The sequence below is a fragment of the Pseudorca crassidens genome, chromosome 1 (assembly GCF_039906515.1).
Source record: "Pseudorca crassidens isolate mPseCra1 chromosome 1, mPseCra1.hap1, whole genome shotgun sequence".
In the NCBI taxonomy this organism is placed as follows: domain Eukaryota; kingdom Metazoa; phylum Chordata; class Mammalia; order Artiodactyla; family Delphinidae; genus Pseudorca; species Pseudorca crassidens.
The window spans coordinates 15,765,338-15,786,477 of NC_090296.1; the positions used below are offsets into that span (position 1 = coordinate 15,765,338).

The following is a 21,140-nucleotide window of genomic DNA, read 5'->3' on the forward strand; positions in this document are numbered from 1 at the left end:
CCAGAGATTGGCAAAACTTTCTACAACATGTCAGATAGTAAATATTTTAAGCTTTTGAGCTATGCAGTCTCAGCTACTCCAGTAGCAGGAGTCACAGCTAATCCAGTTCTGCATTGTAGTGTGAAAGCAGTCATAGACACCTTATAAAGGAATAGGTGTGGCTGTGTTCCAGTAGAACTTTATTTACAGAAAGCAGGGTACAGGCCTGAGGGTTATAATTTGCCTACCCCTACTTCTAAACCAGTGCTTTTCAAAGTACGTGTTGTGGGTGGGTCCTTGTGATTTCTTCTTTAACTCTGCGGTTACTTAGAATTGTACTGATAGTTGCCAGATATTTGGAGGATTTTCTGCATAACTTTCTGTTATTCTGATTTCATTCTGTCTTTGTCAGAGAACATACTCTGTATTTTAATTTTTAAAAATTTGTTTAGGCTTATTTTGTAATTCACAATTTTGTGATCTTCATGAGGTTTCCTGTGCACTTTGAAAAAATACGGGAAAATATGTATTCTGCTATTTCTTTTTTCTCCTTCTGTTTATTGTGCTACTGTTGTCATTCATTTTACTTCTTTCATTTTCATTCATTTTACATGCTTTGTAAACTCCATTATAACTGTTGTGATTTTTCCTTAAACAGTTAGTTTTCAAAGAAAATTAAAAGTAAGAAAAGTCTTATTTACATATTTACCATTTGGGTACTCTTCATTGATATGTGTTAATTAAGTCTCTCTTTGGTATCATTTTCCTTCTGCCTGAAGAAACTTCTGGTATCATATCTTATAGTGCTGATTTGTTGATGAATTTTCTCATCTTTTGTTTATTTGAAAAAGACTTAATTTTGACCCAGTTTTCAAAAGATATTTTTGGTAAGTATATAATTCTGTGTTGACTTTTTTCCCCCTCAGCACTTTAGAGAGGTTATTCATTGTCATCTGATATGCATAGCTTCAGATGAGAAGCCCAGGATTATTTTTAAATCTTTGTCCTTACACACCAAAATTCTCTCTCTTATTTGGCCACTTTTAAGGTTTTTCTCTTTAGCACTGGTTTCAACAGTTTGATGCCCATGTGTGTGGATGTGTTTTTTCTGTGTGTGTGATTTATCCTGCTTGAAGTTTATCGAGCATCTTAGATTTGTGGGTTTATGTTTTTTATCAAATTGAGAAAGTTTTGGCCATTATTTCTTCAGTTTTGTTTTTCTTTTCTTCCATCTTTCTTCTCCTTTTAGAATCACAATTACCTGTACGTTAGACCACTTGAAATTTTTCTAAAGGTAACTGAGGCTCTGTTACTTTGTTCCCTTTTTCCTTCTGTGCTTTATTTTTGATAGTTTCTGTTGCTGTGTCTTCAAGTTCATTTATTTTTTCTTCATTGTCTAAGCTGCTGGTAATCCTTTGGAGTGAATTTTCATTTCAGATAATTTAACATTTATATTTAAAGTTCAACATGTTTTTCTTTTATATCTTCCATTTCTCTTTTTATTCTTTATGTGTTTGTTTTAAAATAATTCTGGAGCATCTTGAACATTTCCATTTTAACAGCCAGTATCTTCTAATTTTAATCATTTCTGTGATTCTTGGGTCTGTTTCTATTAACTGATTTTTCTCCTGGTTATTGGTCACATTTTCCTCTTTTTTAACATGTTCAGTAATTTTTTTTATTGGATGCTGGACATTGTGTATATTATATTCTGAATGCTGGATTTTGTTGTATCCCTTTAAAGCATGTTGGACATTGTTTTTGTAGGTAGTTAAGTTCCTTGTCGATCAGTTTGGTCCTTTTGAAAAGCTTGCTTTCAAGCTTTTTTTGGTCAAGCCTAGAGTAGCTTTTCCTCTAGGACCACTGGTTTAACTTCACTACTATGGTGTGACCCTCCTGGAATCTCTACTGAATACATGGTGAATTCGAGGATATACCTCCATTCTTGCTATTGGGAATTTGAGTGATCCTGACCCTTTATGATCTCTGGGAATTGTTTGGCTTTAGCTCCCCAGTAATTGTTCTTTTTTCAGAATTTGTTCTTTGCATGGCCTCATGGATTTCACCTTATACATGCAAGCACTGGTGTTCTCAAGGGGACCCATAAACAGATTTTCTAGAGTTCTTTTTCTGCTCTGCAAATTCTAGCCATCTTGGCCTCTCTGAACTCCAGGCTCTGTCTTCTCAAATCAGCAAGTCTTCTGGGCTCTGTTTGGCTTCCACCTTTCTGTGCTATAGTCTGGAAAATGCCACCTAAATGAAGGCTGGGGCAATTGCAGAACTTACCTTGTTTGCTTCCCCCTCATTCAGGGTTTACAGTGCTTCACTTCCTGTTAAGAATGTCCAAAAATATTTGTTTTATATATTTTGTACAGTTTTCTAGTTGTTTATGGCAGGGGGGCAAGTTCAGACCCTAATACTCCTTCATGACCAAGGGCCATCTTTCATGTTTCCTAACCTCTCTCATACTTCTCATCTCACTGTCCCCTCTTTTCAGCTCAGTCTCTTCATCTCCCTCTAATCGCCTATATAACTCTTCCACTGAGGTATTTTTTTCTTTTTTCCACTGAATTTTTAATTTCATTTATTTTTCATTTCTAGAAATTGTTTGCTTCCTTAAATTTGCTGGGATACTTTTTATGGTCTCCCATTCTTGTCTCATATGAAGATATTTTGAAGCCTTAATTTTATTTCTCTACTCATATTAAGCTTATTTTATATTATCTGATAATTCCAATGTCTGATACTTTTCAAGACTGATTGTTCTGTTTCTGGTGACTTGCTGATTCTCACTCATGGTCCCTTATTTCCTCTGGTTATTGGGTGTGGGGGTTGTTTGTTTTAAGTTTATTTTTTATTGACTTGCTACTTGTAGGAATTCTTCGAGGGATGGATTGATGTATCAGTCCTCCATATAGGATTTATATTTGCCTGTGCCACATAGTTGAAAATGCTTGAAAACTCTGCAACCCTTAGGACCACTCTGAATGAAATTTTTCATTTGAAGGATTCATGATTCATGTGGACATAGGCCCTACAACCATGTGAAGGTTGTTTGTGGCTACATATTTTCAGGAGGGTTTTTTTCCCCTTCATGCATCACTGCCCCTTTCTTTGAAACGGGATGGTTTCTTGTTCTCCATTACTCTGAGGAGTTACTGCTTTAGTCAAAGGTCTGCAATTCAAATCCCTACCTTGGGCAGGCCCTAAACTTTATCTCCTATTCCTCTTTAGCCTGAAGAACAAAAATTAGGCTTACCAGGAGTTAGCTGATACCTTTAGAGTAAAGTGGGTATAGGAGCTCTCTTACTTCCAGGATTCCCATAGGAAATCACTTTGTTTTTGTTCTCAGATTTCTTAATTCCTTGACAGCTCAACAGTGCATTTAAAAAGATGTTTTTTCATTTTATCTAGCATTTTTAGTTTTTGGCAGGAGAGATGTTTAGGGTGTTCTGTCAATCCTACTGTTAGAAATGGAAGTCTTTCTTCTGTTTCTCATATGAAGAACTACACATATATGCAAATATTAACAAGATGAAATACATCCAGCCTTTCTCTATGAGGTCTATAAAATATAAGTGTGTAAGTTTTGATGTTTATAATACCCATGAGTAGAATTTGTTTGCCATTTATAATTTGGTTCCTTTTTTATTTGTTTACTTTTTTATTCCCCCTGCTCCCTGGTCTTCTTGGACATAATTCAGCGCTTGGTTTCAGTTGGACTTGATTCAAAGAATGCAGTTTGCGTTTGGGATTGGAAAAGAGGAAAAATGTTATCTATGGCTCCAGGTCACACAGATAGAGTAAGTATTCTCCTTTGGAGTTTCTAATGGGTACTGCGTGGGAAAAAGCCAGAGAAGAGTCAGGAGATTTTATGTTTCTGTGTTTTGTTATTGCCAATTGCTCATGTGGAATTTAAAATTTTAAATGCAGTTATAAATACTCATAAAATTTTAGGATGCGTATATGTATTGTGGTACTCAAAAACATGACTTGATATGTATAGTTTTAGCATAAAACCTTTAACCCAGTGTTTGCTTTGGCAAAAATGATGAGTTTTAAGTTATTCAAACCTAAATTTAAAAATTGAATGGTTCATGCCTAGGCTCTATTTATTATTCAGTTTGATTTATCACATATGCATCATAGTTAAGGTGAATACTGTTGCACGTATGAATTTGAAATTATGTTAGAGACCTAACATTTTTCACTTTGGAAACTTGTTAAAAATACATTCCTTATTCCAAGTTGTATGAAATTAATATAATGAATACTTTGTCTTAAACTCTTTAAAATGTCTGATTTTTTGGTGTATCTGCTGTATTCTGCTATCTGGTAGTCTTTACCATGTTTCTTTGACACCTGTCTGCATAATCACCTAACCTGAACCAACACAGGAGCTACAGTTGTTGATTCTATTTGGGGAAAATCTATGAATCTGTAAAAATTGTATAAAAAATTTTAATGTATTTGCATTTTGGAAAATAAACTTGGTTTTCAGCAGATTCTCAGAGGGGCCTGTTATACGCAAACACAATTTAGATAATTATTAAAGTGTTAGGTACATTTTATTAGACAGTTGTGTATTCTGACTTACTTAGATCAAAGCATTTCACACATTAGTACTTTGGACTTAGTAAATAGACTGATTACTATGAAAAATGGTACTGTCACTGGAATTTTTGAAAAGTATTTTTGTGGTTAGTATTTTAAAGGTGCATCAGTATGTTTTTCATTTAATCTGTATATTAAATGTATGGTGAGTTGTTAAATGTTAATTTATAAGATGTATTCTTTCTTCATTATCACTAAAGACTATCACTTGGTAAATTTTTAGAGGTAGTAAGCATATTAGGTGATTATGCAGGCAGATATCAAAGAAACATGGTAAAGACTACCAGATAGCAGAATTGTTTTTTATCTGTTATGAGATTATTTTTCAAATATTAATTTTTCTTTCATTTATTATTAAGTATATATTTAATGCATATTTTATTTCAGCTGGGTTTTTTCTTGTTTGATTTTGTAACAAAAAATTGTTTGTGTGTATTTATAATTTATGGAACCTTAGAAAAAAATGAAGCCTGGGGATCTCCAAAATGTAAGTTAGTTTTGTTTGACCCATAAACAATTTAAAAAAACTGAAAACTAGAAACAGAATTTTTACTGTGAAATAAATGTTTGGATCTTTTATGTAAGTAATTCTGTGTGATAGAAAGCTACAAAAATGTTCTCTATTTCTGGCTGTATAAGTGTTGTGTATGTTCTATTAATTATCTTTCCTCTTTAGAAATTATGCACTTACCTGCCTCATTCCCTGTTTCTGTTGAATCATTCTTGTTATTTATAGACCAAATTTTTTTAAAAAATTAGAAAGAGATGTTAATTTCCATTCCACTAGTAGTTTCATATGGTTCATAGAAACTAAGAAATAGTTTTTATTCCTTATCATTTACATACTTTATTTCTCATAGGATCTTGAAGTGTAGGGTTCTGATTATTATTTATTGAGGAATATTGTTTTATGATATGTAGGGTTTGGGGCTATTTGGGCTTTTGGACAGGATTCTTAAATGATTCTGGAAATAAGTATTTTAACCATGAATCTGATTTGTTTACAGATATTTGATATTTCTTGGGATGTGTACCAGCCAAATAAACTGGTCAGCTGTGGTGTAAAACATATCAAGGTACTAGAAGGGTCTTGCTTTATAATAGTCATGATTACTTATTCTCTGCCACTAAGCACACATCACACTACAATTTAGGATATATATATATATATATATATATATACACACACACACACACACGCACACACACACACATACACACACATATTTGTGTGTGTGTGTATATACGTGCGTGGGTATATATATAGAGAGAGAGAGAGAGAGAGAGCGAGAGAGAGAGAGAGAGACAGAGTGAGAGAGAGACAGAGAGAAACAGAGGTGGATGAAAAAGAGATTAGTATGTTGCTCTCTGATATTTTCAAAGCTGAGCAGTTCCTTTACTTGTAAAGCTTAAAAATAAGAAAGATACACATTTGGAATGATTTGTTCATTTTTGGAAGAAGATAGGGAAGTCAAACATAAATCTTCATGATGAGGGTTTTTGTTCTTTTATGTGGATTCAGGTAAAGTTAATGTTTGCAGAAAGAAAGAAATGAATATGGGGCAGGGCAGGAGTATACACATTAGATAGTTCTGCGTAAAGAAGTTAGGCCCAGAGAATAAGTTCAACTTTATAATAAGTAAATTGCCACTTAAAGTAATATGATTTATTAATATTATGTACTTAAAAGATCTTACCTGATCTTCAAGATCTTATTCTAAGACCTAAAGATCTAAGTTTAAAATCTGAAGCCTTAAAGAACTAAAAATGATCACTTATCCATTCAAATAGCTAATGAATGCTTTAATCAATGTATGATTTTTAAATTTAAAAATCTCCGTGATTTCTGTGCATAAGTATAGCTGGTTCTCTTCCTTTCAGTAAGTCCCAATTTCAGTCTATTTTTTTCTTCTAAATTAGTGAGTCTCAATTTTGGCTGCATATTAAAATCACCTGGGGGAAATTAATGACGCAATATACCTGAACCCCCCACTGAAATAAATTGAGACAGAATCTCTGGAGAGTGAAGCCCAGCTATCCAAATGATTTTGATGCTCAGCAGGAGTTAAGAACCATTGTTCTAGAATCCACATCAGTGCTGTCCCATAGAGTAACCACTAGTTAGATGTGGCTCTTGAGCGTTTGAAATGTGACTGCCAGTGTGACTGAAGAAATGAATATTAGCTTCATTTTCATTGCTAACCCTTCCCAACTTTTTAATCTGTCTAAAAGATTATGTAGTTTTTTTTCCAGAAACCTAAGGAAAACACAGCATATTTTTAAAATAGTTTAGTTCAACCCCACCTTATTCTTACAGTAAGGATTGAAACAGTGATTTATCTGCTATAACATAGCTAATGACAACACTAAGATGAGGATGTGAACATTGAACGCTATTGTATCGTAAGGGAGTTTCTTAGGTAATTTCTAGTCTGCTGCTCTAATATAGCATCAAAGTATTGGAAATGTTTTTGGTTATATTATGAGCATTCTTTGGTAATTCGATTATACTATGTACTTTTTAGTTCTGGAGTTTATGTGGAAATGCTCTGACCCCAAAACGAGGGGTCTTTGGTAAGACTGGTGACCTTCAGACAATATTGTGCCTGGCCTGTGCAAGGGATGAATTAACATATTCTGGTGCACTCAATGGGGATATATATGTTTGGAAAGGAATTAATCTTATACGAACAATACAAGGAGCTCATACTGTAAGTATATTTAAATATTTTAAATACTTTTAGGTATTAATTACTTACCTTCCTGTCTTAGAACAAAAGGTTCCATAATATAGCAGACTTTCTGTTCAATTCAGTAACTTGAAAACTACTATTACAATTGAATTAATTTGTTTTTGTTTTCAAGATTTCAATGAAGAAACATTATGCAATTAAATTAGTATAATTATTATTTTGTTCAAACCATTGCTTTAGTATGGTGTCTTTTTCATTGTTGAAAAAAAGTTTGTTAAATTTAACCTAAAAGTATCCTAGATTAACCACATTAGAATAAAGCTAGTGCTTTTGTAGCCAATTTACCAGTGGGAAATTTGGGGATAGCTCTAGGATAAAATTAACTTTTTAATTTTAATATCATTGATTCATTAAGTGAGTGGCAAAGGAATTTAATTTTTGTACTTCATGAGATTTTCATATAAATAAGTTATCAGGAAAAAAAAGCTGTTGTTAAAGCCTTTTAGTGTTTAGTCCCTTTTAGGGACTTCCCTGGCTGTCCCAGTTTCGATCCCTGGTCGGGGAACTAAGATCCCGCATGCCATGCGGTATGGCCAAAAAAAGTTTTGAAAACAAACAAACAAAAACCTTTTAGTGTTTTTTGATTTGGGCTTTTTTAGCAGTTGAGTCCCTCACATAGTGAGGGGAGCTAGAGAGCACAGAGCTGCCATTTTGGTAGCAGGACAATCTCAAGTAGAAAAGTGATTACATATATTAATATGAATCACTATTCAATATATATTACATATTAAGTATATTAAAGAACCACTTAGAGCAGGACTTGCTTTAAGCAAAATGCCTAAAGACCAGAAATAGCAGATTCTAACAAAGGTTGTGGCAATTCACATTTTTACCATCAATATATAAAAATACCAGTTTCTTCCTCATACTCATCAGCAGAGGTTGTGTCCACTCTTGGAAATTTTTGCTTGTCTTCTGGGTGAAAAATAATAACTATTTGTTTTAGTTTGCTTTCCTGTCTATTTGTGAAATTTCATGTATTTATTGACTAGAGTTGACCCTTGAATAACATGGGTTTGAACTACAAGGGTCCACTTGTATGCAAATTATTTTCAATAGCAAATACTGTAGTACTACACAATTTGTGGTTGGTTGAATCCATGGATACCGCAGAACTTGCAGATATGGAGAACCTTGGATGTGGAGGTCTAATTCTAAGTTTTACTAGAATTTTCGACTACACAAAGGTCGGCACCCCTAACACCTGCATTGTTCAAGGGTCAACTGTACTTGAATTTCCTTTTCTGTTAATTGGCTTTTCTTATCCTGTACTCTTTTTTTGTTACTGTTGTTGTTGGATATTCTTTCCTTTATTCATTTGTTCATATTCAATATTATTATTCAATATTATTTATATTCAATATTATTCATATTAGGGATATTAACCTTTTGACAGTCATACACAATGCAAATATTTCCCCAGTTTGTTTTTTTACGATATCTTTTCTCATACGAAAAATTGAAAATTTTTCCTTTATGCCTTGGTGGGTAACCTGCCACGCTTAAAAAAAGTTCTCTCACAGCCCAAAGTTACGTAAGTGTTCTGACTCTTCTAATATATTTGTTTCATTTTTTACGTTTAGAATTTGGTCTGCATGTTTTTGTTTTTGTGTAATTCATTTCTATATATGGTATAAGGTTTAACTGAATTTTCTTTTATGTTATGCCCATCTCATTAAATACCACCTTGGTCACATATTGAGTTCCTATATATGCATAGATTTGTTTCTAGATTATCCTTTGTGTTTTCTGATGTATTTGATTATTCCTATGCCATATAAAAAATTTTAAGTGGATTTCTACCATCATATATAGTGTATTTTCTTAAAAAGTATATATTATTAAATTATTTTATTCCCTCTTCTAGGCGGGAATTTTTAGCATGAATGCTTGTGAAGAAGGCTTTGCTACTGGTGGCAGAGATGGCTGTATTCGTCTTTGGGATTTAACTTTTAAACCAATAACTGTGATTGATCTCAGGGAGACAGACCAGGGGTACAAAGGTAATAACAAAACAAATATCTCATTACTAGGCAAATTCTAAATATACCAAGGGTTGTTGGTTTCTTTCAGTAAACTTAAAAGTATGTTTTGTAAAATAAATGAGACTTATATTTGCCCCTTCATACTGTATACATTTTAATTAAAATCCTTCTGCTGAAGAGGAGAAATTTTGCCTGAAGACCATCTATGTTTAGTGTTATGACAGAGGTTCTTTTCATGTCTAATGCCTGTTATAATGGGACCTACAGAGAGATGTGATAGGTACTTACTTTGGTAACCTTAAATTTTGAAAATATTTTACTATTAGAACGCTAAAAAAACTGTTTAGCAAATAAACTGTTGAAAATAGTGTGTTGAGAGCTAGGGGAACTTTTGTTTAGGATTATTTAAATTCATGTATATGTGTTTTTCCTTCATCCAAATTTGTCAGCAATCAGGAGATAATTTTTTCTTTGGGAGGGTTTTTAAAAATTGATGTAATAAAACAGAATCTTTCACTATAAAAGTAAACGTATTATACACTAGTGTGGAATTATAAGAGAGGATTGGAAGTATTAGATGTGTGACCTTGAGCTGCATACCTCATCTGTAAAATGAGAATAAGAGTAGCTATTTCAGAGAATTAAATGAGCTAATATATGTAAAATATTTAGAAGTGTCTGGCACATAACGATCATCCAGTGTTAACTGTTATACCGTTTTCATTAGTTTTGCTGAGCATTATTGTACTTTAAAGTTTACAAAATAATTTGACACTTTTTCTTATTTGATTCTTACATTGTAAGTTACACAGGAGCTTAATATTGACCATACTATATAGATGAGAAAACTGAGGAAAACACTAGCTTTCCTGAGGTTACAAAAGGGATTGTATATAGAAAAAGTAGAAGTCTCTCTTCTTAATGATTTTATGAGCACATTGAAGAAATGAAATATAAACACGAGAAAAGTCAGATTATTATAAGAGAAAAATAATACAGTTCTTTAATTCTGAATAATTACTCTGTGGATGATGCACACTGTTGTTATAAGCCTTTGGCTGAGGAAGTGGTCAGACTATGACTGATGTTGTCCAGTAAGGAAGAAGAGTGTATTCCCTGAAGGATGGGTAGAAATTAAGTATATAAAAATAGAAATAGTCCACATAGAAAACAGTACAGATAAATGAAGAAAATGTGTGGATCCAAGACTTTCAGTTTCCTTTTATCTTATATCTAAGGTATAAAAAGTAACAGTGGTTTAGGCAGATTGGCATTCTGTTATTACAGTACTGATCTTAAATACAATTCAATTTGACTAGGTTTGTCTGTAAGGAGTGTTTGTTGGCGAGGTGACCACATTCTAGTTGGAACACAGGACAGCGAAATTTTTGAAATTGTGGTGCATGAAAGAAACAAACCTTTCCTAATTATGCAAGGCCATTGTGAAGGTGAACTTTGGGCACTTGCCGTCCATCCTACTAAACCTTTGGCCGTGACTGGAAGTGATGATCGTTCAGTCAGGTAAGCAATTCATAAAGTAATTGCATAGGCTGGAATTTGAATTTGTCCTTAGGGAAACATAAGAAAAACTTAAAAAAAAAAACCCTTAGTTTAAAATTTTATCTGCTTATGGTGTAACAGATGAACATAATAGGTGCTTAAAATTAATAGAATTAACAACTATTTATAAGATTTGGGTTTTTCTCTTAAAAACCTAAGTTGGAGTTTGTTCCATATCAAAATGTACAGGATTGCCTTTTTAACAGCTATATAATACTCCACTGTGTATTGTAATTTATTCAATTAATCTATCATTGATGGGAGTTTAGGTTCTTCCAGTATTGTGCTTCTAAATACACTGCTTGCAGCAAATGTCTTTATACCTTTGCCATTTTTTACATGTGTAAATATGAATATTTCTATGGTAAATTCTTCACAGTGTTCAAAAGACATAAGCATTTAAAATTTTGGTAGATAATGCCTTACACAGTGGCAATAACAATTTACATACCTTACAGCAATGTGTGACAGTGCCTGTTTTCCCACACCCTTGCCAGCACTAATTATTACCCCAAAAGGTGAAAAATGATATCTTGTTATGTTTTGAAAACATGCTTTTCTCTCATACTGAGGGGTCTTGAGTATGTTTTCATACGTTTGGAGGACAGTTGTATTTCCTTTTCTTTGACCTGTCTGTTCAAGCTCTTTGCGTATTTTCCATTAGTACATTGGTCTTTTTCTAATTATTTTAATATAGGATCTAACACCTGTCTACATATGAAAGCAGCAATTAGCCTTTTGTCTATGAGTGGTTTTTAAAGTGTGATTCCTGGACCAGCAGCATCAGCATTACAGGGGAACTTGTAAGAAATGCAAATTATCATGCATTATACAGGACCTTGTATCAGAAATCCACCAATTTGGGGTTTTCCAGGTAGCTCTGATACACACTAAAGTTTGGGAACTACTGGTCAGTGATGTGAGTTGAGATATTTTTTCCACTTTGATGTCTTTGTTACTTGCTTTTTTACTATGTTTAGGTTTTTTGCTATGAAGAAGTTTTTGTTGTTGTTTTGTTTTATGCAGCTGAATTTATCAGCATTTTCTTTTATGACTTCTGAGTTTTCTAGCATAGAGAAATCCTCCCTAAAGTTAAAAAGTTTTCCAATACATTTTTCTAGTACATTAGTGGGTTTATTTTTTGTTTAACTCCTAATCTGTGTAAAGTTTACTTTAGTATAAGAAGTGAGGTGGGGATGCAACCTAATTCTTTCTAGATAACTACTGATATTTTAAATGGTATGTTAATCAATCATGCCATTTACTCTCTCTGTGTTACTTAGTTTTATGTAGGTGGGGGATGCCATAGCTCTGGGTTCACATAGAAACTCTCTGTGGGGCTACACTTCACCCACATGGTTTGCTAGGATCTATTGTTTAGTTTCTTGCATTTTAGGAGGACTGCTGTCATTAGCTGCCACATAACTATGAAAAAAGGACAACTGGTGCTTTAAAAAGTAACTGTGGTACCTATAAACTGGGTTCACCTCTTGGTGGGTGTCGAACCAAAAGACACAATCAAGCCAAAGATTGGGAGAAGGATTTATATTACTTGAAGCAAGTAAGGAGAACACCAGGGACCTTTCCCAAACCAGTGTCTCCCCGAATAGCAAAATTGGGGAAGTTTTAAGATAAGGGCATATATTCATGAAGGGGCTTGGGCAGAAGAGAATTCAGCATAGAATTAGGGCAAAAGTCAACAGAGTCCAAGCTTTAGTTGATTGAAATCACAAGAGTCAGAAAAGGTCAAAATCATCATCCATTAGGTTCCAGTTGATCTGGTAGTTGAGCACTTCTGGCTAATCTTTACCACTGAAACAGAACTGGGAGATTTTACAATTGATTTATTATCTTTGCTATTGATAACAGTCATTTGATTCTGCATTCTTTTGTTTCCTTAAGGCATTAATTACTGAGACCTGTACAAGGACAAGCAGTGTGGCCAGGCTTAGATCACAAAATGACCTAGGCCAAAAATGACCTGTCAAGGCCGTGCCTGGTTCTCTTTCTCTGGAGACTCACTATTCTATCTGCTTGCAGTTGCTCAGACTTCTGTTTCTATTACTGGTGGGCAAGTTATTCAGAAAGAACTCTTCCTTTGAAAACAACTAAAAATGCTGGTTAAAATGTAAATCACCTTTAAACTGTTCTTTGAACAGTTTAAAGGAACTATCAGACAAGTTGTGAAAAAAAAAAAAAGGGAATTTTGCACTGAGGGCATTTTTCTTCCCTTGATTAAACTTGGGCTCTTTATGGCTTTCTACTGGGGCATAGGGGCAGAAGTCAAGACCAGGGCTTGCCCAAGGGGAGTAGTCCAAAACACCATGCTAGAACTATAGATTAGACTATGAAAAGATATCCCTTGCAGATTTATGTGGGGATGGAGATCTTACTTCTTGTTTCAAGTTTTGATAGCACAGGAAGTAAATAAAGCAGGTTGATGTTATTATTCAAACAACATTAATTGTTCCAATAACTTTACCACAGTGTTGTTTAAAAAACAAAATTCAGCTGAGTAAATTTGAAGACCTAAATGGCTTTATTAAATGATTCATGAATTGGGCAGCATCCCATCTAGAAAGTAGAAAAGTGCTCTGAGGAGCTGTACAAAATGGAAGGTTTTTGAAGGCAGAAAAAGAGTGGGACAAGAAAGTCAAAAACAAAAGAAAGGATTATTTCAGGCAAGGTCACCTTCCTTTGAAGGAGGCGGGGGTTGGGGGTGGGGGTAGGGGGGTGGGGGTGATCAATCTATCATGCAGATTACCTCATTACTGTTGATCAGGAAATTCCAGACTGATTGGTTTAAAATTCCACTCCTGGGAGAAGCTGAAACTGCAGTTAGGTTAGTTATTAAGTTTTGGTTTGTTGATGTGAGGCTTAGCACAAGTGACTCCATTTTGGGGCTGTTGTTTCTTTTCTTTTCTCCCTCCCTCCCTTCCTCCCTTCCTTCCTTCCAACGGTTTCAAATAAGTTCTGCTTTTGCCTTATAATTTTAGGTTGAATTTATTAAGAAACAGTATCAAATGTGCAGCAAAAGCTAATTTCTAAAGCCATTCAGTGTTTAATAATGGTAGTTGAGGGAGTTCCCTGGCAATCCAGTGGTTAAGACTATGTGCTCCTGATGCAGGGGGCACAGGTTTGATCCCTGGTCAGGGAAGTAAGATCCCACATGCCATGCAGCACAGCCAAAATAATAATAATAATAATAATGGTAGTTGAGGGCAATTTTGATTTAGAAAAATTTCAGTCTTGGCTCTGAGATCAAAATATCATAATAAAACTTTACCATTGCTAAGCCATTAACCTGCTGTGTGGGCAAGTCAGGATTTTTAGCTACTGTTCCTGATAAAAACTCAGAAACAGTAATGGTTAAATCCACTGGAGAAGATGAAGTTCACCATTAACACCATTGGTTCTAAAACACATGATTCAAGTGTGTGTGTGTGTGTGTGTGTGTGTGTGTGTGTGTGCAAAATACTTGCAAAAGAATAATACAGTGAATACTCATAGGCTTTAAACAACTTACATTTTTAAGTAAATTTGTAAATTTGTCCAAGCCATTTTTCCCCATACATATTTTTATACCCCAATGTGGTATAAAAATACATTGTATTGGATTATTGCTTTCTCACTAATGTCTTTGAAAATATTCTAGCATGTAGTTGTTTCATGCAAACTATTCGTAGAAGCTAATTCTTTATCACTTCAAACTTGCCATTGACTCCTCAAATAAACAACTGAGTTGTATTAGTAACATCTGTTGACTTATCAAGACTCAAAGAAAACCACTCAAAAGTATTTGCCTTGTTTTAAATTAACTGTTGGTGTTATTCCCAACACACTCAACTCTTTAAGCAACTGTTCTTGCCAAAAGGCTAATTGTCTTAAACAAGGTTTTTTTTTTGGACACATTTCTTCAGCTACTGCAATCTAAAATGATTTAGTTAATACATTACCAATAGACAGTTTCTTTGCTTGTCTAACAAATGAGCCACTCAGAAACTTACTTTTGTAAGTAAAACCTCATTCTGCTATAATTTTAAATTTCTGATTTTTCTGACCATTGCTTTCCTGTGAGTTGAAAATATTGTGATGAGTGCTTAGTCTGGTAATGTTAATGTATCTTTGTATTCTGTCATTGCATAATAAACATAATGCATTACCATCTAATTCAATAGCGGTGTAATCCACACTCCACTGCCTTAAAAACACAACATTTGAAGTTCACTTTTCTCTTTTTTTTCTCTTGTTTTGACATGATGGGTTTCTGCTGGAAATAATAAAATGCCATGATGTGACAATACACATAGGACTCAGAATTCTATCAGGTTATAATTGTGTCACTGCAATTTGTAGTGCACCAAAGTAGTGCAAGGTGATCTGTGTCACATACCATCTACTGTCTGTTTTGCAAGCACTCAGGTCCACCTCTGTAGTATGAAGGGAGCCATAGACAATATGAACACAAACCAGTGTGGCTGTGTTCCCATAAAAATTGATCTATGGACTCTGAAATTTGAATTTCATATAATTTTCTCATGTCTCAAAATGTCATTCTTTGAAAAATGTTTTCAACCGTTTAAAAATGTAAAAGCAAGGAGGGGGATCAAGATGGCAGAGTAGGAAGACATGGAGCTCACCTTCCCCCACAAACACGTCAAAAATACATCTACATGTGGAGTAATTCTCATGGAAAACTAACTGGAAACTGACAGAACTCCCATACAACCAAAACTGCAAGAAATATTTTTCTATAACTGGGTAGGATGGAAAAAAAAGATATCAGGTCAGGACCTGCACCCCTGGGAAGGATCTGAAAGGAGAAGGTCTGCATGGAAGGACCCTTGCCTTGGAGAGCAAGCAGGTTGAGCTACATCTGGGCATCCCAGTCCTAAGAACTGCGCAGAGGAGACAAGCCCCCTTACCTTCTGGGAGAACTACTGGGACAGACAGAAGGGCTAGAGCAGCCTAGACTCTACTTGCAAGGAGCGTGCACATGCTGACTTGCCAATAGTCAGGGTGGAGAGAGCCCTGCACTGGTGTCTGCCACCTCACCATACTCCCCAGTCTGAATGGGGCAAACACCCTGGCCCCGCTTGCTCCATACCACAGCCTGGCATGAGATCTGGGCCAACCAGGCTCTGGGAAAAGACGCAGAGACAGACTGTGGGCCTGGGGTGGCGGTGACCCTTGTCAGCACACACAGGAGCATGCAGCAGTTGGTCTCCCAGTGAGAGTGCCCTGTTCCCACTCACTGCACACTGCAGATTAGCGTTAGATCTGGGGCAGACGAGTCCTGGGAGAAGACTGCCACAGAGGCAGCCCATATCTCTGGCAGCAGTGCAGCCTCAATTCCTGCAGCCACAGTACCCTGACCCCCAGCCTACTCCACACTATAGCCTTGTGCTAGATCTGGGATGAACACAACAGAGGAAGGGATGCAACCTCAGCCTGCTTCTAAGTGGAGCCGCAGATGCCTACACAGGCGGCATGTAGGTCCTCTGTGAGTGCACAGGCCTCATTCGCTTCAGCACTCACTTCCTTTGGGGCAGGGCACACACTCAGGGGCAACAGAGCCTGGTCAAGCCCGACCCTCAGGGCTTCTACTCCGACAACTGAGGAGAAGACCCTGTCCCTGACAGGGTGGCAATAGCCATGGAGCAGAGAGGGAGTCCTGCCTTATGCCCTGAACAGGCTTTAGATCCTCCAGCACCAACTGCCACCCCCCTCCCCCCCACCCCCACCCCCTCCCGATCAAGAGGATAATGGCCAGCATACCCTGAGGAAAGATGTGGCTGGCATTCACACCAAAACCAGCCCTTGCACCAAAGGCATTGGACACACATAGTCTGCACAGGGACACTCCCACATAAAAACATCCCTATAAGATTGTAGTCAATAACAGTCTCTCCTAAATTCATAGAGACAGAGAAAGTTAAGTAAAATGAAAAGGCAGACGGACTACTCCCAATTGAAAGAACAAGAGCAATTCCCTGAAGGAACAAATAATGAAAGAGAGCTCACCAGTCTACCAGACCCCAAGTTCAAAAAGGTGATAATAAAAATGCTAACTGAATTAAGGAGGATTATTGATAGGAAAGCAGATCACTGTAACAAGGAACTAGAAACTGTAAAGATAAACCAGTCAAAAATAGACAATTCAAAAAAAAAAAAGAAAAAAAAAAAGGACAACTCAATTGCTGAGGTAAAAACCAATCTAGAAGCAACAAATAGCCAACTAAATGACACAGAAGAATGTGTGATCTGGAAGATAGAATAATGGACATCACCCAATCAGAACAGCAGAGAGAAAGACAAATGAAAAAAAAAAAGCAATATATGAGACCTATGGGATAATATAAAATGTGCCAACCTATGCATAATAGGAGTTCCAGAAGGAGAAATGGGAGAGAAGGGGATCAAAAATGTATTTAAAGAAATTATAGCTGAAAACTTCCCAAACCTAAAGAAGGAAACATACACAGGTACAGGAAGCACAAAGGGTCCCAAACAAGATGAACCCAAACAGACCCACATGTAGACATATCATAATTAAAATGGTAAAAGTTAAAGAGAGGGTTCTAAATACAGCAAGAGAAAAACAAAGAGTCCATTACAAGGGAACTTCCATAAAGATAACGCTGATTTCTCTGCAGAAATTTTGCAGGCCAGAATGGAATAACATGATATATTCAAAGTCCTGAGGGAAAAACCTGCAACCTAGGATACTCTACCCAGCAAGATTATCATTTAGAATAGAAGGAGGGATAAAGAATTTCTCAGACAAGCAAAAATTAGAAGATTTCAGCAATACTACACCTATCCTGAAAGAAATATTGAAGGAGCTTCTCTAAATAGAAAAGAAGCAAGAATCTATAGGCAAGGGAAAAATCACAATAGGAAAGGCAATATATAGTAAGGATTGAAGGTCACTTAAATGAGCAAGATGTAGATGAAAAAACAGTAAAAAAAATTGTATAAGTGATTATGATTATAATAAACAGTAAAATAAAAGCATGAAAATGTAAAATAGAACATCAAAATTACGAAATGTGGGGGAGGGGAATATAAAATGTAGATCTTGTGTAATGTGTTTGAACTTGAATGACTGTCAGTTTAAAGCAAGTAGATATAGTTATAAGTCAACACACTAGAACTCTGTGGTAACAACAAATCAAAAACACGTAATAGGGGGACTTCGCTGGCAGTCCAGTGGTTAAGACTTCACCTTCCAATGCAGGGGGCCCGGTTTCAATCCCTGGTCAGGGAACTAGATCCCACATGCATGCCACAACTAAGAGTTCACATTGCCACAACTAAGGAGGCTGCATGCCACAACTAAGGAGCTGTTGAGCCACAACTAAGGAGCCCATGTGCCACAACTAAGGAGCCGGCAAGCCGCAACTAAGGAGCCCACCTGCTGCAACTAAGTAGCCCACGTGCTGCAACTAAGGACCAGGCAGGCTGCAACTAAGGAGCCTGCCTGCTGAAACTAAGAACCGGTGCAACCAAATAAATAAATAAATAAATAGAAAGATAAAGAAGGGCATTGTATAGTGATAAAGGAATCAGTACAAGAGGAGAATATTATACTCATTAACATACATGCTCCCAATATAGGAGCACCTACGTATATAAAACAAATACAGACATAAAGGGAGAAATTGACAATAACACAATAATAGTAGGAGACTTTAACACTCCACTGACATCAATGGACAGATCATCCGGACAGAAAATTAATAAGGCAACAGAGGTCCTAAATGACGTAGTAGATTAGTTGGACTTAATTAATATCTACAGGACACTACATCCAAAAAAGAGTACACTTTCTTTCCAGTTGTGCATGGAATGTTCTTTAGGATGGACCACACATTAGGTCAGAAAACAAGCCTCAGTAAATTTAAGAGAATAGAAATTATTTCAAGCATTTTTTCTGACCCCAACAGTATGAAACTAGAAATCAACCACAGAATGAAAAACAGGAAAAGAACAACCACTTGGATACTAAACAACATGCTACTAAAAATCCAATGCGTCAATAATGAAATCAAAGAAGAAATCATAAAATACCTAGAGACAAACAAAAATGAAAACACATCTTTACAGAATCTATGGATGCAGCAAAAACAGTTCTAGGAGGGAAGTTCATAGTGATACAGCCCTTATTCAAGAAACAGGAAAAATCTCAAACAACCTAACCTACCAACTAAAAGAATTGGAAAAAGAACAAACAAAACCCAAAGGCAGTAGAAGGAAGGAAATAATAAAGATCAGAGAGGAAATAAATAGAGATCAAAAAAACCAATAGATCAATAAAACCAAGAGCTGGTATTTTGAAAAGATGAACAAAATTGACAGACCTCCAGGCAGACTCACCAAGAAGAAAAGAGGATCCAACTAAACAAATAAGAAATGAAAGAGGAGAAATAACAACTGATACCACAGAAATACTAAAAAATCATAAGAGCATACTATGAACAGTTACATGCCAACAAATTGGACAACCTAGAAGAAATGGATAACAGTAGTTATCCATATAGCAGTATAACTGCTATAACTGAATCAAGAAGAAACACATAATTTGAACATACCAATCACTAGAAGTGAGATAGAATCTGTAGTAAAAACAAAAACAAAAAAGCAGCCTCCCTGCAAACCAAAGTCTAGGACCAGATGGCTTCACTGGGGAATTCTACCAAACATACAAAGAATTTATACCTGTCCTTCTCAAATTATTCCAAAAAATTGAAGAGAAGGGAACATTCCCAAATTAATTCTGTGGGGCAACCATCACCCAGATACCAAAACCAGACGGAGACACTACAGAAAAAAAATTACCAGTCAATAATCTTTGATGAATACAGATGCAAAAATCCTCAACAAAATATTAGCAAACCGAATCCAGCAATACATTAAGAGGATCATACACCATGATGAAATTGGATTCATTCCAGGGTCACAAGGATAGTTCAGCATACTCAAATTAATCATTGTGATGCACTGTATTAACAAAAGAAAAGACAAAACCCACATGATCAACTCAACAGATGCAGAAAAAGCATTTAAAAAAATTCAGTATCCATTCATGATAAAAACTCTCACCAAAGTGGGTATAGAGGGAACATATCTCAACATCATAAAAGCTGCTTATGACAAGCCTACAGCCAATGTAATACTCAACAGTGAAAAGCTAAATGCTTTCCCACTAAATTCAAAAACAAGACAAGGATGCCCAATCTCACCACTTCTATTCAACATAGTATTGGAAGTCGTAGCCACACAAATCAGACAAGAAAAAGAAATGAGGTATCCAAATTATAAAGGAAGAGATAAAACTGTAACTATTTGGAAATGACATGATACTCTACATAGAGAACCCTGAAGTCTTCACACAAAAACTATTAGAACTAATAAATGAATTTATCATGGTAGCAGGATACAAGATTAATATACAGAAATCTGTTGCATTTCTTTATACTAATAATGAAATATCAGAAAGAAAAAAATTTTTAAAATTCCATTTAAAATCACATCAAAGAAAAAATAACTAGGAATAAGCTTAACGGAGGAGGTGAAAGACCTATGCACTGAAAACTACAAAATATTGAAAAAGGAAATTGAAGATGATTCAAAGAAATGGAAAAATATACCATGCTTTTGGATTGGAAAAATTAATATTGTTAAAAATGTCCATACGACCCAAAGCAATCTACAGATTAAATGCAATCCCTATCAAAATACCTATGACATTTTTCACAGAACTAGAACAAATAATCCTAAAATGTATATGAACCCAGAATTGCCAAAGAAATCCTGAGAAAAAAAGAACAAAGCTGGAGGTATAATCCTTTCAGACTTCAGACTATACTACAAGCTGCAGTAATCAAAACAGCATGCAACTGACACAAAAACAGACATATAGATCAATGGAATCGAATAGAGAACCCAGGAATAAACTATGCACCTGTGGTCAATCTACGACAAAGGAGACAAGAATATACAGTGGAGGAAAGATAATCTCTTCAACAGGTGATGTTAGGAAAGCTGGACAGCTGCATGTAAATTAATAAAATTAGAACATTCCCTGACAACATATACAAAAATAAATTCAAAATGGTTTAAAAACCTAAGTGTAAGACACGATACCATAAAACTCCTAGAAGAGAACATAGGCATAACATTCTCTGACATAAATCAGAGAATTTTCTCTGTTTTCTACTGAGCCCACGGGCCGCAACTACTGAAG

General features: G+C 35.5%; 1 protein-coding gene across 5 annotated transcripts in view; it reads left to right on the forward strand.

Annotated features, from left to right (window-relative positions):
- Window positions 1-21,140, forward strand: part of EML5 (EMAP like 5) — a 166,215-nt gene that overhangs the window by 38,455 nt on the left and 106,620 nt on the right. For all 5 annotated transcript variants that reach the window (XR_010941171.1, XM_067728372.1, XM_067728383.1 and 2 more), the window contains exons 3-7: window positions 3,684-3,782; window positions 5,601-5,669; window positions 7,119-7,304; window positions 9,214-9,349; window positions 10,651-10,852. Coding sequence is in view for 4 of the 5 variants with exons in the window: in XM_067728372.1 (XP_067584473.1) it covers window positions 3,684-3,782; window positions 5,601-5,669; window positions 7,119-7,304; window positions 9,214-9,349; window positions 10,651-10,852 (692 nt within the window). In the remaining variant the exon portion in view is untranslated. The remainder of the gene's footprint in view (window positions 1-3,683; window positions 3,783-5,600; window positions 5,670-7,118; window positions 7,305-9,213; window positions 9,350-10,650; window positions 10,853-21,140) is intronic.